General features: G+C 43.3%; 1 protein-coding gene across 1 annotated transcript in view; it reads right to left on the bottom strand.

Moving 5' to 3' along the window:
* Positions 1-500: 500 nt before the first annotated feature.
* Positions 501-20016, bottom strand: part of PSMD1 (proteasome 26S subunit, non-ATPase 1) — a 75085-nt gene continuing 55569 nt past the window's right edge. Inside the window, exons 19-25 of the mRNA XM_075716346.1 lie at positions 14933-15035; positions 9528-9697; positions 7732-7824; positions 6016-6108; positions 3549-3695; positions 1557-1711; positions 501-715 (exon numbers count right to left, since the gene is read on the bottom strand). Of these exons, the coding sequence (XP_075572461.1) occupies positions 1565-1711; positions 3549-3695; positions 6016-6108; positions 7732-7824; positions 9528-9697; positions 14933-15035 (753 nt within the window). The 3' untranslated portion in view covers positions 501-715; positions 1557-1564. The remainder of the gene's footprint in view (positions 716-1556; positions 1712-3548; positions 3696-6015; positions 6109-7731; positions 7825-9527; positions 9698-14932; positions 15036-20016) is intronic.

Raw genomic sequence — 20016 nt, forward strand, 5'->3', positions numbered from 1 at the left:
GTATTTCTAGCTGCCTGCTCACATCAGCTATTATGCTCATATTTGGTGAATGCAGTGAAAGCACACAGGGAGGGGGGAAAAAAAAAAAAAAGGAATTCTGTGATTCCCCATCACTAACACCCAGAGCCCTTCTGTCAGCCCCACACTGTCACACAAATACCAAGACGAGCAAGGGGGAAGATCAGTGCAAAGTCAGTGTCACAGAGGTAATTTGGAAGCAGACCTCATCTGGACAGCTGCCGGCAAGCAGAGACCAACCCTCTCTGTAGCATCAGAGCTACAGCTGGGCCAGATGGGAGCTGGTGACCTTCTTCAGCCCAAACGAGTGCTAGAGAAGGCGGAGATGTGCACAGATCCCAACAACTCTACAGAGGAGCAGAGTCAGTCAAGCTTTGCTGGAGGAAGATGCACGACTTGGGTCTAGTTTTTAACGTTTGGGGTGAGTGGAAAAGAAGGTTGTTAGGCTTCCTTTTTTCTTTTTTTTAAAGCAGCAAGTTTTCTGTCGGGAGTTTTTAATATATTTATTTGAAAACAAGGTTTTGTGAAAGAGTACACTAAATAGCATATATCTGTTCTTCAGCCATAAAACACAGACTATCAGCTTTAGCTCAGCACAGATTAGGGCTGCATGCACTGAACAGCAGATCTCGATAGGAAGGTCTTCATGTCTGTCTTTCTGATATCAAGCATAGTGTCTTCTTTAGAGGACATGATCCTGGAGGAAGAGGAGAGAGAAACCAGAAAAGCAAACGTTTTTAACTAAGGCTTCTTGTGGTTCGCCCTACACACTCTCCCGAGCCTGTCAGTGACGAAACATTTAGAGTTTTTAGCAAGGAGTTTGTTTTCCTGCCCATCCACCAATTCAAGTGCATAATCTTTGCTCTTGGGAGCACTGGGACATGCCAGCCCATATTTGGAAATAAAGCAACTAGTTTCGGCCTCTCAGTGAGAAACTTGCACATCAGTTCAGGAGCTTTAACCAAGAAACCTGAGAACCGCACCATTCATTGCCTGGAACAGATCTGCAAGTATCATTATGTCAGGCTCAGAGAGCACCATAGAGCCCATGACTGGAGTGTCTTTAAATTCTACTAAGAACTGCTGGGAAGACCAGACAATCCCAGAAAGCAGAGTAGTAGTTCTCTTTCAGCCAATCCTGCCACACTGAGGTCAAGTAGATGACAGCTTTGTTACTTAAACCACTTGCCCCTCTGGGACCATCTTTCGTGAACTGATTGTTCCCAGCTCAGCTGTTGCCTGTGACCCCATGCACTGCTCTAACTCTGCCCAGCGAGGATCTACTCAAGAGCAGCCATGCCTGTGACATTAGAGACCAGATCCAGTATGACTGGGCCAGGCCTGGTCCGGAAGAATGGGCTTCTCTTTTATTGCTGTCAAACTCTTCAAATCAGGACAGAGCATGTTTCTGAATCTGGTGCAGAAGCCGTCAAAGAGCTAAAACAAGAGTGCTGGGTGCTGGTAACTGCTTCAGTTGATCCAAAGAGGCTTTTCCTTCACTGGGATTAATAAAGGTGACTCTGTACACTACACTGTACCTCAGGTCTTAATCATCAATGTACTCGAAGGGCTCTGGTGGTTCAGGTTCCTGCTCCTCTTCCTCGATCTTCGGACCATGAGCTGCCACAGGTTCAACCAGCTCCTCCATATCCTCACTGGTGTCCTTCAGAATGATGATGCCTCCGATAGAAAGCTGCAAGACAAGTGCAGCGACCATTAGAGCTGCTTGCCTCTGCCTCGTGGTGGAGTGTGTGTGACCACAGTGTTTATCCTAGGCCATATGAAACACCTCAGCAGGAAGAGAGCAAGGTGTCTGACACTCACCCAGACCCCTGCTTGATAAAGGGATGAACAGACAGAGCCTATCCAGGCTACCTTTTGTATTTCTACTGTCTAAGTCTCACTCGATAGAAAATGGCATATGGCTTCACAGCTTTATCCCAGTCACAGTCTGGGGCTTTCCACATGAAAACTAATTGAACCATAATTGCTTTATAAGGCTCATCTTTTCAGGGCAACAAAGCTTAGTGAAGCCTCTCTGTGTACCCACCTCCCAGGAGGCTATCTGAAACAGACTAATCTGATCACCAGCTTCCACTGACTGAGGAATCCTATTAGCAGAACCTCGTAAAAACAAAGGGGAATTAATTACAAAGATCACAACCAAACATCCTGGCAGGCTGAAGCAAATCTGTGCGTCTCCAGGACTGAAACACAAGGTGCGAAGAGGCAGTGCTGTGTCACGCCTGGCTGGGATCAGGGCTCTGACCACAGCAGGATTCCAGGCTATAAACAGCATTTCAAAAGAGGCCTTTCACTCTGGCATTCCCCAAAGCAGACCAAAGGTCCAGAACAGCTCTGTTTTGAGAGCCTCCCTGGTTATACACCCTAATCCCAGCAAAAAACTGCACTGTTCTATTCTCTTCAAAACCTATTTATGGGGGTTTAAGGCAGGAAACTGCACTCCCCTCACCAAGGACTCGGCTTCTTTTGAAACTGAAACAGCTACATACGTCCACATTTCAGCTGCATAAGTGGACACTTACTGGACTACACAGCAGATCTTCCCAACCCAAATACCAGTTGGGTCACCTCCTCTCTTTAAAGGGTACAAACAAAAAAATCCTTCCACTGCTATGCTAAAGGAGACGTTTCAAAAAGGGATGATGCAGAGAGAATTCCAATGTGCTGGTGGGATTCCAGGAAATCCATTTATTAAAAACATGACTATTTTCCTGGAAAAACTATTACTACCTCTGTACGCCATTTTCCCATGCATAATCCTGCAAAAGGGGGAAGTCAAGGGTGTTGTTCTTGAACAAAAATAAAGGCCAGAAGAGTTTGACTCAGGCGATTTAGAGGTCAGGAGCGAGCTTATTAGCTTTGCAATATATTTGAGCATCTCACAGAAAAGTTAGTTACCCCTTGGGCTTAACGCTGAAAGATCTTTTTCATTCTCCACCTGACAATCACGTGCTACCTCTGTTAACAGGAGATGAAGGCACTTTGCTAAGATCAGATGTAACTGAATAGGAAACCTGTTTAATGAAAAAAAACCCCTCCATTTAGGTATAAATCCCGCTGCAGGATAATAAAGCTCCAGCACATGTCCTAATGTATTTCACTGCTTTGATAACGAGCCTGTACAACTTCTCAGCTCATTGTAAAGATCATGGCTCAGTCTTTATGACCCCAGCAATGTCATTAATACAGAGTATGTCCGATTGGTTTCTATGTCACAGCATTTGACGTATGTAGAAGAAAGAAAAATAAAGCAGCATTAGCATGGTGAAAAGGTTTGCAGCTGCTCTGGCTTTCCCCCAACTAGAACTGCATGTGATCATTTGGAGAGAAGGACATTAAAAAGCAAATATGGCAACAGTGAAGTTGCAAATCCCTATAGCACATTACAGTGATGCACCAGCTCTGAGTGGTATTCTCTTGTGCACACAGAACTTCTGGGTCCTTAGGCACAAGCCCAGCACTGGGAACGCTCTGTCAAGCACATGGACTAGGAAGGTGATACTTACTGGTTTGAAAGGCTGATATCGGCAGCTCTCTGTCATAGTGAGAACTTTGAGCTGAGCAGGCATGACTCTGGCTGGGTTGTCCAGAAGCTGGAAGTTGGGTTCAGGCTCTTTTTTCTTTTCTTTTTCATCCTTCTTTTCAGTCTCATCCTGCGGAAGGGGAGGAGAACATCAACATGATTTTAATAGTCATCTCTAGCCCTTTCACAATTCAGGAGAATAAGGCAAAACCTGCTACCCTTAACACCAGCAGCAATTCCAGAGCATGGTGAGAAGCCATCCTCCTACTGAGGAACAAGCTAACACGTATCTATCAGCTGGCACAGGCAATGCCAGCGTGGATGAAAGTACTCTCACCATGGCAATGCCTCGCTCTCAACTGCAGGTGACAGTAAGTTCAACAACAGGTGGCAGTGGAACAGTTTACCTCTGGCTTCCCTTTCTAACACTTCCTCTGTAAATTCACCACTTTTTGTTCACAGCTGAAGATTCTTTAATATCATTACTAAGCACATGAAAATTGCCAAAAGCTGCCCTTGTATTTTCACAGCTATACAGCTATCACTGACAGCAGCTCAACCAAAATGACTTGGCCTCAGTGACTCCTTAGGGAATTGCAGTTAAACCCTCCTTTACCAGCAGCAGTGACTCAGCAGCTGGAGGCAAATACTCAGAAGGAAAAAAACCACAGCATCCTTTACATACTTAAGAACATCCATCATGTTTTCCCTCTTGCTCGGGAACATCTGAATTGCAAAAAAAGATTGCAGAAAAGATGGAAACAACCGATAGGAAATGATCAGGAACGCCACCAAATGCATGGCGTGTCCTATAATGGCAGACAGGACTTCCTCTGGCAGAGCAATTGCTTGTCGCTGTGCAGGTCTCTTGGAAGCTATGGATTACTAGTCATATAACAGGCATAAAAGAAAACCAGGAAAGCAATTATACCTCTACAACATTAGGGCAATGGCAAAACACTTGACAAACACAGCAGGTGGCAGCAAGCTCCCTTTTTACTATCCTCATTTTTCTGCTCGATTCAGCCAAGAAAACTTCTCGGACATCTGAAGTGTACACACACACAGACACGACACGCGAATCCCTTCTAATATACTGCTTCCTCTCAACACCTGTACTTAACTGTAAGTCCTAGCAATTTTAGAAGAACCTGTATCTGTTCAGCACATTTTGCTCAGTATACAGTGCTGTAAGAATAATTCAAAGAAAAGACAATGTTTGATGACAAGGAAACATTGATAAAGAAGCAAAAAGACAAAAAACAGAGATTCTGCCTTGCACACATGAGATGATTCCTTTTCTGAGCCAACTGTATAAAGTTCAGTGCCTACAACATGGCCGCATTTAAGTGGGTCTCAGAAGGTTATTTTATACATACACCTTTGATCTTACTTACGCCACACTCCCTTCACATACCATTTGTGTGTTTCTTGTTAAAATTAGAGGCGCAAAAAATTCTGTGACCACATTGCTTTTCTCACATAAATGTTAAAGTGGAATCAGGTTTCTACTGAGCTTGTCAGTATAACCCATTTTCAGCTTAGCTGTTCTTGGCATATTTGCATCTGTTAGCAGAGCACAAAAGGAAGGGTCCTTTGTCAGGGTACAGCAAGAATTTTAGCTGCCATATGTTTTCCAAATTAGAGCAACCACCAAGAATTCATTATCCAGCCATTTCTCTGTCCCTCAGCTTGCCCCAGGATGATACATTATTCACAGATGACAATGACAACTTCTAATGTCAGGTCTATGAGCTGAAAGAAATCATAGAGGACCAAAGCAATCACCATAACTACTGAGCAGCACATAGATCCTGTGCTCAAAGCTCAGCTGGTTCTGAGCCGGGTGTGGATAAACGTGTGGTATTGATAGATGGGCAAAGCATGTAAGAGATTGCTGCCAAAAAGGTGAACATTTGAGAACGGGGGATTAAGCACGTGCAAACCCAGAAAGTTTAAACTATTCAGTGCTCTCCACTGAATTAGACACCACCAAGCAACTGCTACAACATTGAGTCCTTTTTAAAAGGTGAGAGGTACCAAGGACATGAAATTACTAAGACTTTTTCCACATTAATAAGAAAAGTACATGGGTAAAAGATAAAATTCCCTTGGTCTAGAAACAGCAGGCAATGAAATAATGCACAGCAGGTTCACGCAGTTAAAGGCATATCAATTTGTCAAATCAAGCTTCTGCCTTTAAGGAAGTCAGTTACTTAAATCTTCCTCAATATTGTTATTTCTCAGAAATAATGGATTCATAAATAATACCACCTCTTGCTTTTAACAGCGCACACACATACACAGAGTAAAGATGCTAACCAGTGTACGCAGTAACTGAAATGTGTTAATACTTTGCTCAGAACTAACACAGGTGCCAGCTTTCATGACACACCTTCCACATTTACAAGGGGGGAAGACAACATTTAAGTTTCAATGTTTGCACCCACCACTTCCATCTTCTCCTCTTCCTTCTTCTCTTTCTCCTTCTCCTTTTCCTTCTTCTTGGCTTTTGCGGTGATGGACAGCACAGCAGTGGAAACCTGGATATGTCAACAGAGGAGGCATTCAGCGTGACTGCAACACCGTACGCTGCGCTTCAGCTCCCCAGGCAGGGCAACAAAGGGAAATCAATGTTAGGTCAGTTCTCAGTGCAGGTGTCAGTAAGATCAATTCCACTTCCTACCCACTGCTCTGTTTAAGAGACAAATACACCACCATCAAAGCAAATAAATAGCACAGATGGGACAAAAAACCACTATGAATGCAGACTAGGTCCAGCCACACATGCAGAAGGAGAGCAAACTTCCTAATTTAGAGATTAATCATTACTGTCTGTGTCTCTATATGAGATGTTTATTTATTTTTAACAGAGCAACAAATGGAACTCTTATTACAGGAAAACCCACTGCCAGAGCCTCCAAGGTAAAGAAACATGCATATAGATACTCTTTAGAATGACTTAAAGCCATTCCACTGTCCTAATCAGACAGCTGTGTTTCTCATTGGTCTAAAGAAGTGGATACACAAAATGCCCTGTGAAGGAGCCCTTAGGAGGCTTTAATACTCCTGAGCCAGAAAGTACGCAGAAACAACACTCAAATACAAGAATTCAGCACGTCTGCCTTCCAGCAAGCACATCTCTCTATCCACAGTAACTGTCTTTGTAAGGCAGTAACTTTCTGAGAGGGACAGGGAGCAAGTGCATTTGTCATGTTGCTGGTGAGGCTTTCGAGGCTAAATGTGGGCTCCTGGCACATTTTAACTTTGGCCAGCGAAGTTTAAAAGAGAAAGGATTTGTCCAGTTCCCATCCTATTCCAAAGGTGAGGAAGCAGCTATGAGCAGTGAGCTTTGCTTCTCCTCAGAGTTCATTTCTGGGTTCCTTGGTGGCTTGGAAATCTGTCCTGCCCACCATTCAGTTACAGTAAAATGTTTTACAGTTTTCACACAATGTCGTTCATCAGCATGACTTGCCTGAGGTCTCCACTGCTGCAATTGCTCCCTAAGGGCTGCTCTGCCTGCGGCTGTGGTCTGCTCAACAGCTTTTACCATCTTACGCCAGGAGACAAATTACTTCCACTATTGTCCTGCTTGTCACAGGTCTCATCTCTTCCTTTTCAATACCTAGATATTCTCAGTTCCACACTTACCTTTTGCAATCCATGGGCCTGACAGCTATTATTCTAGCACATGGGCCCACTGCCCTGAGCCCAGGTGTCCTTCCATATGGGACTATTTGAGAAGCATCCCACCTAATATTCTCAATGTTTGTACTGCAGTAGCATTTTGAAGCCCAAGTCATGAACAAGGACCCCACTGTGCTTGCTGCTGCACAAAGATGATAAACACATACAAATCAGTAGGGCATAGAAAACAGTTTTATTAATCAATGCTTCTGCTTGACCACCGGAGGCAAGGGAGGTTACAGTGACTCAGTAGCACAGCAGTTGTATGCTATGATCAGCAACAGTCCCAGGCACAGCAGGGAAAAACAGCTAGAATTCTCTTTCAGAGGCAGTAGTCTTACACAGCAAAACAGACAGGCAGCATAACAACCAAATTCTTCTTTCGCTCTTTAGATTCCCTGTTAGTGCCACCAAAGTCAATGTTTATACTAGGAGCGAAAAGGGGTTAGTCTTTACAATGCAGAAAGCTACCCAAATACCTTTTCTTTCTCCTTTTCCTTTGGTACCTCGAGAGGTGGGGGGTAGGCAAATGTGGACGGCTTACAGTTGGACTTGTACTGGACTTTTGGCATCTGAGGCAAACAGTTAAAAAAATTGTCAGAGACAAGAAAAGCAGGGGAAAAATCCACAGCAGAATAATTACTTTAGCTTCATTTTCCTTCCAGCAGAGACAAACACAGATCCTCTAAAGAATACGAGCTTCCCCTTCTCCCCTTCCGGAAGCTGAGAAACTGTTATCAGTGGCAACAGTTCAACTAGAACAATGTTATTTAATTATTCAATAATTGGACTCTGGCAAGCTCTTCTAGCCTTCTCCATATGCTCCACGCTATTCACACCATGCTTTGTTTTCATTGTTTCGAAGCTTTTGTGGTTTTGATGTTGTTGCTGTGCCTGCTCATATTAACACAAAATTGGTTTAAGATCTAAGTGAAGATCTGCTCTGTCAATGCATGCTAGGGCAAACCAAGCACTGCCTGACACTCACCTCTTGCAAAAGGACAGTACGCTTTGGGGGTGGGTTACCAATATCAATCTCTTACTCTCGGCTACTTAAGCAAGGGCAGAAAGTGTCTTTTGAGAGCCAATCCAAATTCTTAAACTGAATTCATTTCTGCAACATCTCAACTCTCTTCCTTTACAACACATCATGGAGCAACAACAGAACAGAGACTGCTCTGAGGAAGCAAGGTGGGTGTGGTGCAGCCCATAACATACATCCAGCCTGTAGCTGGCTTTAGTATGCAAACCAAGTTATACATCATAACTCACCTACAGCCGTTTGGGCTCTTTGGGAACTCTAAGGGATGGGGAGAGGGAGTCAAAATGGCAGTAGAGCCAAGCAGCCAAAAAGGTGCTGAGCCTATCGCCATCGGGGAGGTGTAGAGACAAGCAGCAATGCAACCCCTGTCAAGTATTCAGGGGGGTGGGGGAAGGTATTTTCATGCAAAACCTCTCTCCAAACAGAGCGAGAATTTTGCGCTGCGTGTAGATGGATTCGATACTCAGCCCGAAACAAGTGTGGAAGAGCAACCTGGAGCCCTAAGGTTTCGGTCCAGGGGCTGCAATCCAGCAAGGTGGCTCAGTCCCACAGAGGGACTCTGAGAGCAGCCCAGCCCTATGCATGCTCTGTGCATCGCCCAATAAGCCTGTGGCAATGACAGGAGGGGGCTGCACACCTCTGCGCTGCCACATTCAGAAGCTTTTTGGTGGAAGTTACTAGCTCCGATCTTCAGCACAGGAGACCCAGCATGGTACACAGCTTGCAGGGGCCATGCCACAGCTGATCAGCTGGAAGAACATGCATAAGAAAAGTACAGTACCCATGACTGCTTGGTTTAGTGTTTACTCCCCAGGGAATCCAAACAAATCCTGTTTTCCCAGCCCTAGCTTTCCCAGGGGAGAATATCACATAATTTATATGGGAGGGCAGGGGAGTGACACACTTTTTTTTTTTTTTTTTTTTAATAACCTTGACCTTCTGGAGTGATAATGGGGTGCTCCCTGCCCACATATACTGACTAGAGTTCCTTTCTTTTTAAGCTGCTTTGAAGTAAAGGGGCCAAAGTCTGCTCTCTACATTTTTCTTGTCCCTATTCCCACCATCAGTTCAGCAATTAAGCCTGCTTTTCAGACTTCTTCCAGTTAGCACCTTTTCTGGCGCAAACAAGCTGGAGACATGCAAAGAAAACCAACAAATCCATGCACACCCCTCCCAGATCACTTGAGTCTTCCAAGCAGCTATCAGCACCTCTTCTCTCTGCTCATTACGTACCTTAAGATCCTTGTTAAGGCCAATGACACAGGTTGGGGTGAAAGCCAGCGACAAGAAGTGTGACAGGGGGAACCAGAACCAGAACTGGGTGAAGACCAGAACCCCCACCACGGAAGGCATGTGAGTATGTCCTGTCCTCGACTGCAGTGAAATAGTTACGTTATGGCCCCCTGTAAAGAATCATAAATGAAATAAGTTACTTAATGCATTCCTGGGTACTCCACAGACACCTGAGCAGTGCATCTCTAAAACAGCTGCTGTGAAGGGAGCTACACATCGCAAGCCAGGCCACCATGCTGTCAGCTTTCTCCTCTGCAATACACCTTCCTCCCTCCCTCACTGTGATCTCAGCTTACACAGCAAAACAGACAGGCAGCATAACAACCAAACTGCTCTATCTGCTGGATATTACTCAAACACAATCAGTGAATACAGCCTTTCCACGCTCATTTTGCCAGGATGCAGGTGAAACAAAAGTACAATTCAGAAGGCAGGGAGAGGGAGAAAAAGGCAAACCTTTGCCATAAGCGGTTTTAAAACATAGCATATAGATGATCCACAAGACAAGACTCAAAAGGAAAACATATAAAGCAGTGCATACAGAAATTTTTCTTCCTGTGGCTGCCTCTCTGAACTGTCAGTTATTCAGAAGAAATATGCCTAGGTTTTTATCCTACACCATCTCAGTAGAAAAAAATGTAAACAGCAGCAACTTCAGAAGTTGCTTCTAGAGGTTATCAATCTAAGCAGTAAAGAGACAAGCTCCTGCAGCCTTTGCAGCAAAATTACATCTCTGCCAGACAACCAAGTCCTAGCTTTGTACTTGCAAAGCAGAGACCAAACCAACCCCATATATATTGATGTAGTGCAAAAACATCCAGCTAGAAACCAAACTGAAAGATTGGGCTTGCAGACAGAGTGAGAAAGTGTTCATCTGATCTTCAGTCTTCTGACGAACACAGTGAATTGAGTTGAAGAAGGCACCAGGCAAGTCCATTACTGCTGACAAGACCAGGTGCAGGGAGGTTAACTTTGTCAAAATACAAACCCCCACTCATTGCAAACTCGGGGCGCTTTATAGCTGAACATCCCAAACAGGAGTAGCATTCCTCTGCCTCGCACAAACAGCCACCTCGACAGGGCCAGGCAGCAATGGAGCTGTCTGTTTTAAAGACAAGCAAAATTCATTTTTCCTGCCAAAAACTAATGAAAGCCCTGAATGAAGCACTAATCTCACCTTAGGTATCTGTCAGTGTTAGTCCCAGGAGAAGCAGTGGAAGATGGAGGATTTTGATGCTCTCCTGTAGCATACTCTGCAAACACACTATGCCCTTGCTTTTCCTTTTGTGGTAGCAATAGATCTCCCGCTGTTTGACTAGCGAACTCATTCCAGCCACCTCTTTGAAGAAAGGCAATGATACCATCTCATCTTTTACTACTGCTAGGTCTGCTCTGCTTTTCATTATTTTCTCCGATACCAATCTCTCGCCCTTATACTTGAATTTGCCACAGCATTAAGGAGGGACCGCCTGAGGTCTTGTGCTAGCCTTAAACATGTCAGACACTGCACACTCAAATTTCTGGTCTTCTCCCCCATCTTTACTTTGAACTTTCCGTCACTGCATCACTGTATAAGGGCCAGGTCAGTGATCTGCAGATATTCTGGATCAAGCAGCCCAGTGAATGTTGCACAAGCAGCTTAACTAGACTTTATCAAACTTTCAGACTTTAATTTTCAGAATTTATTTTAACCTTTAGAATTATATTATCCAATCTCTGGAATTTCCTGGATGAGTAAAAGATTTCATATTCAAAAGATGCTGTCACGCTACTTCTTTCTGCTGTTTTACACCCACATACAGCCCACCCTCATTCCCAGGGTTTTGCAAGGAGCAGGAAAGGTGGGGAGACATGATATTGCACAACTCTGATTTATCTTCATGATTAAGTAGCAGCCTTGACAGCCTGGAAGGGAACACATTCCAGATCTTTGGCTGGATGGATGAAAGCTGTGAGATGGTGCCTGAAAAAAAAATTTTTTCAAAAAACACACAAGAAAAATTTTCAGGGCTCCTTGGGTAGTACTATAAGGACCATCTCCCAGAATTCACACTGCCACTGTGGCAAGGTTTGCTGGAATTAAAGTGGCTGTTCTAAAGGCTATGAGGATTTGCTGGCTCAAGTTTAACGTCAGTTAACAGAGGGGGAGTGCAGCAAGCAGATGCTGATGATTTATATAGTTCGATGAACTCACTCTTTACATAGTCATGGTGGCATTTGCTAACACTCTGGCAGCATAGCCCCGAACAACACACCAGCACAATTAAGTCATTAGATAAAGATGCCTTGTGGACCTTGGAAATTAGTTTCCAACCCTGGCCTAGGCAGCATCCCATTTTCAAACAATATCATACTGTTTCTCTATCAGCAAAGACTTATAATCCGCTTCATCTATGTAGTGAACGAAGATGACCGGGACTGTTAGAAGCAGCACAGAAAAGTCAAAACCTCAGAGGATGAGCCATCAAAACCCTGGCAGAGTTGATTTTGGCATGTGCCAGCAACCTGATTCGCATGGGCAATGAAACACGAGGTAGCTCTAATCTAATGGACAAAACTAGTAGCACAGGACAATGGCTTTTTCTCCTAACTACCAGAGAGTTAGACCCAACGTTACATGTTGAGCTCATGAACAGAAACAGGCAGGAGAAAGGTGGGAAACAGTAGCGCTGAATTGTGGGAGAACAGACCTTATGCAAAGTTTATTTTTTGTAGTAAAGTCTTTAACAACCAAAATATAACACATCACACGAGATGCATATTTGGAGAGACAGCAATGAGGAGATAGGCAACTCTTTCCTCTGTAATTTGGCTGACACTTTCTTTTTCCTCACTCATTGCAAATGTCTCCAAACTGTGGAGAAACCAGTACATTCACCATCAGGCTGTCAACAGCTGCTTTGGCTTCAGTCTGCACTGCCCAATGCTACACTCTGTCCCCAACCCACTGCACTGCTGACCCCACCCAAACCTTTCCTAAATATCAAGTATTTTCCAGATATACTACGCAGATACTTGTGTAGTGACTGCAACTCCTCTTTTTTTCCCTCACTGATTGAGAAATGTGGCATTAAGAACCAGAGAAGATACCTAGAGTCCAGAGGGCAAAATAATTTTCAAGCAGGTAAAATTCTGACATCTAATTAGATCAGTATATCCATTTGTACCTCACATTTACAAATACATACTCCAGAAAATAAAACATATTGATTTTGCAAAGAACAGAAAGGGAGTCATCAGCCTGGAACAAGAGAGCATGTTTGTACATGCATTATAAAAATTCAGGTTTTTTGGGGAAAAAAACTCCCTAAGTTTAAATTTAGAGTGTCTACATTTTTCTTATTTTATTGAAGAAGTAAAAATGTAGCTGCTGGAGCCTAACAATTAGACAATGACCAAATTCTTCATTTCCACTTCAGTGCTCCCAAGGTACCCTGCTCCTTCCATGAAACCACCAGTCTAATGACTGCCTCATTGTCAGAGCAAAAAACCCACCTCCGGTGCTTCATTTCCTAGTCACGCACTGGAAATCTTGCACTTTTAATCAAAGCCTGTCATTGGAAGGGTATTATACTTTTCTCCTTCCCCCACAAAAAAAAACCCCACCAACCCAACAAAAAAACCCAAACTCAATTGCCCCAATGGCAGCAGATGACACAAAGAACCTTTTCTTCCTGGCAGTGATAATTAAATTCTATAGCTCATTGTTTCAGATAAGCACTTGTAGTTGTATGGGAGAGATAAAAGAATAAATTCTTTTAAGAGACTCTAATGAAAGTGGCAATAGGTTAAGAAAGGGTAGTTCACAGCCTTCCCCCAGCCACTCAGCAAGAAATAAAGAGGTTAAAGTTGGCACAAATTCACATGTAGTTTATTAATAAATTGGATGCTTCTGGTTTCCAAGTCATTATACAATACATGAGTGATACAGGAAGCAAATAAGGTTTTAGCTGCATTTTTATGATTTAATCTTAAAGGTTGGAATTTAAAGCAGGTCTGTACTGCTGAGAGAAAAAAATCTCTGAGCCAGCCGGGCTCTAGCTTCCCAGCAACACAGTATGAGTATGGGAATGACCAAAATTATTCTAACAGTCTTGTGCCAAGAATATTGCTCAGTCTGAGCTCCAGGAGGGGTACCTGGGAGGCAAGAAAGATAAAGAAGGTGGTTCCTGTTACTTTCTTCTCTGAGTAGCCCTAGTCATAGAGCACAGAGCAGCCCAAGTGCAGCATGCCCACCAGGAAGAGAGCTTTTTAAGCATGCTTCCATGCAGATAGGTGCAGGCAGCCCTAAGTTTTTCTCCCCCCACCACCAAGCAATTTCATAAAGACACTGTATAACCACAGTGCATGGTGCTGTGCTTAAGCCATGCCACAGAGACAAACATATGAGACTCCTTTGCTTATGTGACTTCAGGACTAACCTTAATCCCAGAGTACAGGGAAAACCAGGTTGTTTCTACCTACCACAGGAATAAGGAGGTGCATGGCAAGAAAAGGCTATGGCACATGAGACCAGATGGGAGAAACTATGTTTGGAAACTTGGAAAGGGCGTGCTGTTGACATACACAACACTGTACAAGTCTTAACTCCAGCAGAAGGAAAAATTCAAAACAAAATATTGTCTGTTCTCTTTGCTTACAGAAGCCTTCCTTAATAGGCCCTGCAATTCAGCCCTTGTGAAATGCTAATGCCTTCAGAGAATTCTATCCCTGGCTCAACATTTAGTCATTAACACCCATGAAATGATGTTTCCTCTGCTAGAAAAAGGTGGTCTGTGAAACTAACTGGGTCTTCTGAAGTAACACTGATGCAGTTAACTATGTTTCCCTATTTGTGCAATGCCTCTCTCAATAATCAGCAAAGAGGCAAAACCTAGTTACTAAAAACATATTTTATATATATATATTTTTTTTAAACTGGTTATGTCAACTTTTAACAGAAAAAGCAAAATGAGGACTGGATACCACAAGGTTTCCAAACTTCTGGAAGAGGTGCTTACTTAGAAAAATAAGCAGCGACCTATCAGACTATAAATCAACATTCAGGGTGACAAAACAGACTTAGAGCAAAAAGATCATATTTGTCCAGACTTCTGGACATGAACTCTGCCCCAATGGCTGGGTTGAGTCCCTCCTAACAGAAGCATGCTGATGCAAGCTGAAACTACAAAATAGGGTTTGTTTCTTTAATTAGCTAAAATGACTTGAAATTTGAGATTTCTTGCTACTATTACATGACAGGCATAAAGCCAGCACCTCATCTCCCAAATGAAATTTGCTATTACAGTTATTATAGCCAAACAAGTTTAAGAAATTTTGACTGCTTTAAATGTTTGGGGAATTACCTGCATCCAAAATGCCTTGTGCCAGGATTGCTCCAAACTTTGCCATAACATCATCATGCTTATCGTTGATCACTTTGGAATAGAGCTGTCTGAACTGGCTGACCTGGAAAAAAAAAAAAAAAAAAAAGAGAGAGAGAGAGATTATAAAACTGACTGCACAAGTCAAATAGCCTGTCTTTAATGGAAGCAATCCTGAATTTCTGCATCCTAGGACGACATTTGTCTTTTCAACAGCTTTAGTCACTGGTGTTAAAAGTCATCCCACTAACAATTAATCACAGATGTTTTCCCCACTTGAAGATACCCATATAACAATTTTAGAATAGTCAGGATGGACATGCATTTCCAAGCCACATTTTGCAGGCCTTATAGGAATAGCCTGAGAATCTCTGGAGTGTCACTGGAATAAAAGGCCAACTGATGAGTTTGTAGCAAGAAGTACTATACGTTCCTAGGTGTGTGACACTGCACTTTATTATAAATTTCCTCCAATTCCTACTGCTGAAAACATCAAACCTATTCTGTTTTTCCTGTACAAAGTTTTTGCCGTATTGATAATCCCCCCTGTGGTGCATCATCAGCAAATTTTGCTACTGTACTCCTACCTTTTAAGTGAAAATCATTAATGAAAATACATAGTAAAGAACAGTTTATGCCATGGTATGTTCACCACAGTATCTTAAGCGCACATTAGTAAGGGGAATTGCTAAACCTTTGCTGATATTATCATCATTGGTTCGAACAGCCTCATCTTTCATTGGTTCACGAAGTGTTGAAGAGACAGAACAGTATCACATCTAGCAATATCTAAGGCTTTATCACAGATTAGTAACTTATGTCTTTAATATATACAGTGGAGCAACAATACAGCTAAAGTAATTTTTATAGCTGAAAAAGCAGACCAGGAAACCCAAATCTGCAACCCAGTCAAAACCTGGGAAGCTGCCTCCCATCCACAGCATGTCTGGAAGAATCTTTTATACCTCTTCCCTAAATTAATTTTAATCCAGATATCTACGTGACATTTTGTTTTCATTTTTTCTGTTTTCGTACTAAGCCTTCACTTGACATGCTCAAAACCAAAGGAGGTCTTTTCAAAAAGGCTCCTTCCAAGATGTCTTGAACAAGCTTCTCCCCACTACTGGTCCACTTTGTTGCTGGTATTCCAAGCCCTCTGCCTACATCTGCAGACACGGATGAGAGGACAAACTTCTAGCCCAAGGCAGTAGGGTCAGACACAGCCACCAGAGACACAGAGCAGTTCCTAGTACTGCAAACGCAGTTAAAGTTTCCAAGTATAAAACCCTAATACCAGCCAACCCCCTAGCCACTTTCCACATCCAAAGAGCATGTGCCTCTCCAGGGACACCACTGATACTTGCTCAGTGACAAGCACCTGAAGAAAGGTCCTACCTTTCAGGTGTGAAACACACTTAGTGTCTGCTGCAGGCAAAGAGGCCAAGCTTCAACACCACCACTAGGAACGTACTCTTGCACAGCCTCTGGTGCTCCCAGTACCTAATTGTACCAGTGAAGGAGGCTTGAACACTGACTGCGACACTCAGGAGGTTCTTCTGGCTGATAACAGCACCCAGCGACCAGCCGGTACCCTGTCCATGCAGGACACCACAAGCTCCAGAGCTGTGCTAAGGGTGGGCAGCGCCGAGCACCAGGAGCAGCCTTCAGGCATCACTCCTCGCACATGTGGCCTGTCTTGGGGTGCAGTGGGGAATCTCAAGGAGCTTACAGAAAGAGTTTCACGCTCATGAAAAAACAACTATTCATACAACTGAGTTAGTGACATGAGAACTCTGCTGGGAATAACGTTTTGTTGAACTGGGATTCATCAAGGTTAAAAAAAAAAAAAAAGATCAAAGCAGAATGAAAAGCTGACTGAGGGGATAAATCAAACTGCAGGGGTTTCTCAGCAAAGCACGAGATCAGATTCCCCAGTAAAAGCGCATCAGAGCCATGAGGTAATCCTGCAGCCAAGGTAATGCTAGCAATAAATTTCACCACATTTCACGTGTGAATTTTTGACCAGAGGCAGTAAGAAGTTGAGACTCTACCTTTGAGAGATTATGTCCAGTGTCTGGGATGGAAAGAAGACAGAGGCTGCCTCTCCAACCCACGAGGCATTACACCTAAGAACCGCAACACTGCTTGGCAGCCCTACGCACTTAGTGAACACTTCAGATTAAGACCGCGTGTTTTCTGCAAAATAGTTCTCAATGCATGTTAACTCGTCACACCGCTTAAAACACAGGGGCCCTAAAGGAACAGACGCTCTCTGGCCGACACCTTTCCTGACTTCGCTCTTTCAGCCACTAACCCAGCTGTACTACTTGTCACCTCAACTCCTTCAGCACTGATGGCATATAACCTGATGAGCTTTAAACCAGTCTGTGACAGCAAAAGACACTAACATCCATACAAATAAATCATGACCTGCTAAACACGACTGTATTAAAATTACTTTGTTTCACACAAATGGACATTCTCACAACCGTGAAGCACCAGAGCAGCCAGCCACTTTTAAAAAGGAGCAGTGAAGCTGAACAAAGCAACACTTCCCTGGTACAGCAGGAGGCATTTATTAAAACTGACAGGGGAGAAAGAGAAGCTTTCTATTTTTCAGTGTAAGTCAGTCCAACAATTTGTGTGCTAATATTAGTTCTCTATTCACCAATTCCCCTTTGCATTAAAAACTTTTTAGTCCCTGTCTCCAAAAGGAGATGACTTAAATTTCCTTGCATTTATTAAAGCTAAGAAAAAGAAGCAATGTACATTTTCAGGGCAGCCACACAGACAGATGTGTGGCAGGGAGATAATGCACATGCAATATAGGGTTTATTCTGGATATACTGACCAAACTCTGCTCTTGCTTCATTCCATTTATGCTTTTTCATGCTCTCCCAATTTTTATTTATAAAACTTACACATTTACATGTTTAATATAAATAGTTTGTTTCTTATGCCTGACCTCTTGTACATTGGAAAAATACCTTAGTTTGCATTTGCAACCTGGAACAGGGCCTCATGCAGTACCAAGGGCAACCACACGCAGACCAGGTGAACCAAAGCCTTCAGATATTATTTGGGACAGACATACAGAAGCAACACGTAAAACTATTCCTCTGGTTGAGCTGAGCAGTAGGATTCCAGTGCCTCTGTTTAGAGCACATCATTCCCGTGACTCTGGGTTCAGCTTCTGGGTTTGGAATATTTATAAAAACAGACAGATGTTACAAAGCTCATTCAGTGGACTGTTACCTGGAATTTACACTGTAATCAAATCTTCAGAGAACAAAACCCTGGGTGAAGCGAGAAGACATTCAGCAGAACTGCTAATGTTCACGCTGGCATCCGAAGTCTGATGGAGCAGCACCTCGAACAGAGGGCAGAAACGCCTCACAGAGAAAGGCGAGGCAGGGCTAGCAGGGGAAGCCATCCACCTCCCCTGCTCGTGGCGTGCTACGTGTGAGCACCCTTTCCCTAATACGCCTTCCACAGCTCCTACTCACATGGACCTTAGTCCAGAGCAGATGAGCAGAACACCCAGGCAAAAGCCCACTAGGAACCCACCAGCTGTGGCACCAGGACACTGTGCAGGGCAGTGAGCTAACCGGGACACAACTGCAAGGGACAGAAACCTGGCTGCTAAACCTGAGTGGATCAATTGCCACCTCTCCAGGTGACACAGACAGGTTACAGCAGGGAATCATCCGAGAGCAGGCATTCAATGAACAAGCACTGAATAGCTACAATAAGAAATAGTCTTTATACCCTTTACTTATAAAAATGCAAAATTTGTAGTGCCTTATCAGAAGCGTTCTGCTTTCAGATAAATTCTGTATACCTGCGCATCGTGAGCCATGGACCACTGCCAACCCTGTAAAATTTATTGAGCAAGCGTGCCCTTTCCAAAGTTTTACTTTAACATCAGTGGAAGCAAAATTGTTCTATGAAATGGTGGGAGACTACTCCTCCTGGCCTCAGGGATCAGGCAAACCCAGACTGAAGGACTGCCTCAACACCTGAATGCATGGTAGGCCTGCATGCTTATTCAGGCTATTCCTATAAAGCAAATGCTTTAGAGGAATGGGGTTTTTGACTGGATCAGGTCCCAGATGAAAACATTCTTTGCTGCTGGGGAAAGACTCCTTTGGCAGCTCTAGCTGTCGCAGTTTGGGAAGGTATCATCCTCACATGGAGCTATTGCTCCATCTCTTTGGAGAAAGCAAGAGCGGTACAGACAAAAGCTCTGTTCTGCCTTTGCTGTTGAGGCACTCATACCCTACAGAATGGAGCAAGATGTCAACAGACAGTAATTTCTTAAGCTGTTGAAGCAAAATCCACCAGAGTTTGTCTAGTAGAGCCCTTTAATCTGCTACTATTTTTCTTTCAAACCACAGCAACAAGCACGTCCCAAACTACTGAATAGGTTTATTTAATATGCTATGAAACCCACAAGATCTGTTCCTCCCTTGAAATCTTCAAGCACTTCAAAAATTTTACAGCATTTGGAAATGCTATCAAGAAATTTATCTGGGCGACTTCCAGAAGGAACACTAAAATGTAGGCAGTGACTCATTTCATCTTTACGAACAATACATACACACCCCATTCTGATAATTAGTGCTGGCCAAAATGACATGCCACTGATTTCAAATGAAGCCAAACGTACAACCTTGGAAACACTGAGGAAACAACACAGGCTTTAAGACATGAGAATGATACAGCACCATTTCCTACCACAAACCCGAGCGGCTGTCATTTATCAGGTTGTTTACCACTTCTCCCTCCACCAGTCAACATTCATGCACATTAAGCCCATGACAGTGTTAAGAATAAGACTTAATAAACAGTTAACTAAGGCAAACAGTGGCAGGTGATGTGCATGATACTTTTTGCAAATGCAAGTTCTTAAGAAAAAGAGTATTTAGGAATCTGTTTTTAATAAAACAGGTTTTAAACTGTTTGCATGTTCTATCCATCTTCTTCAGCAGAAGTTAAAGTTATTCTGCATACAGTTGCTCTTTTGAAAGAGAGATGAAGGAATGTGAAGGTGCTACCAGAATATA

The sequence above is a fragment of the Pelecanus crispus genome, chromosome 9, assembly GCF_030463565.1.
Source record: "Pelecanus crispus isolate bPelCri1 chromosome 9, bPelCri1.pri, whole genome shotgun sequence".
NCBI lineage: Eukaryota > Metazoa > Chordata > Aves > Pelecaniformes > Pelecanidae > Pelecanus > Pelecanus crispus.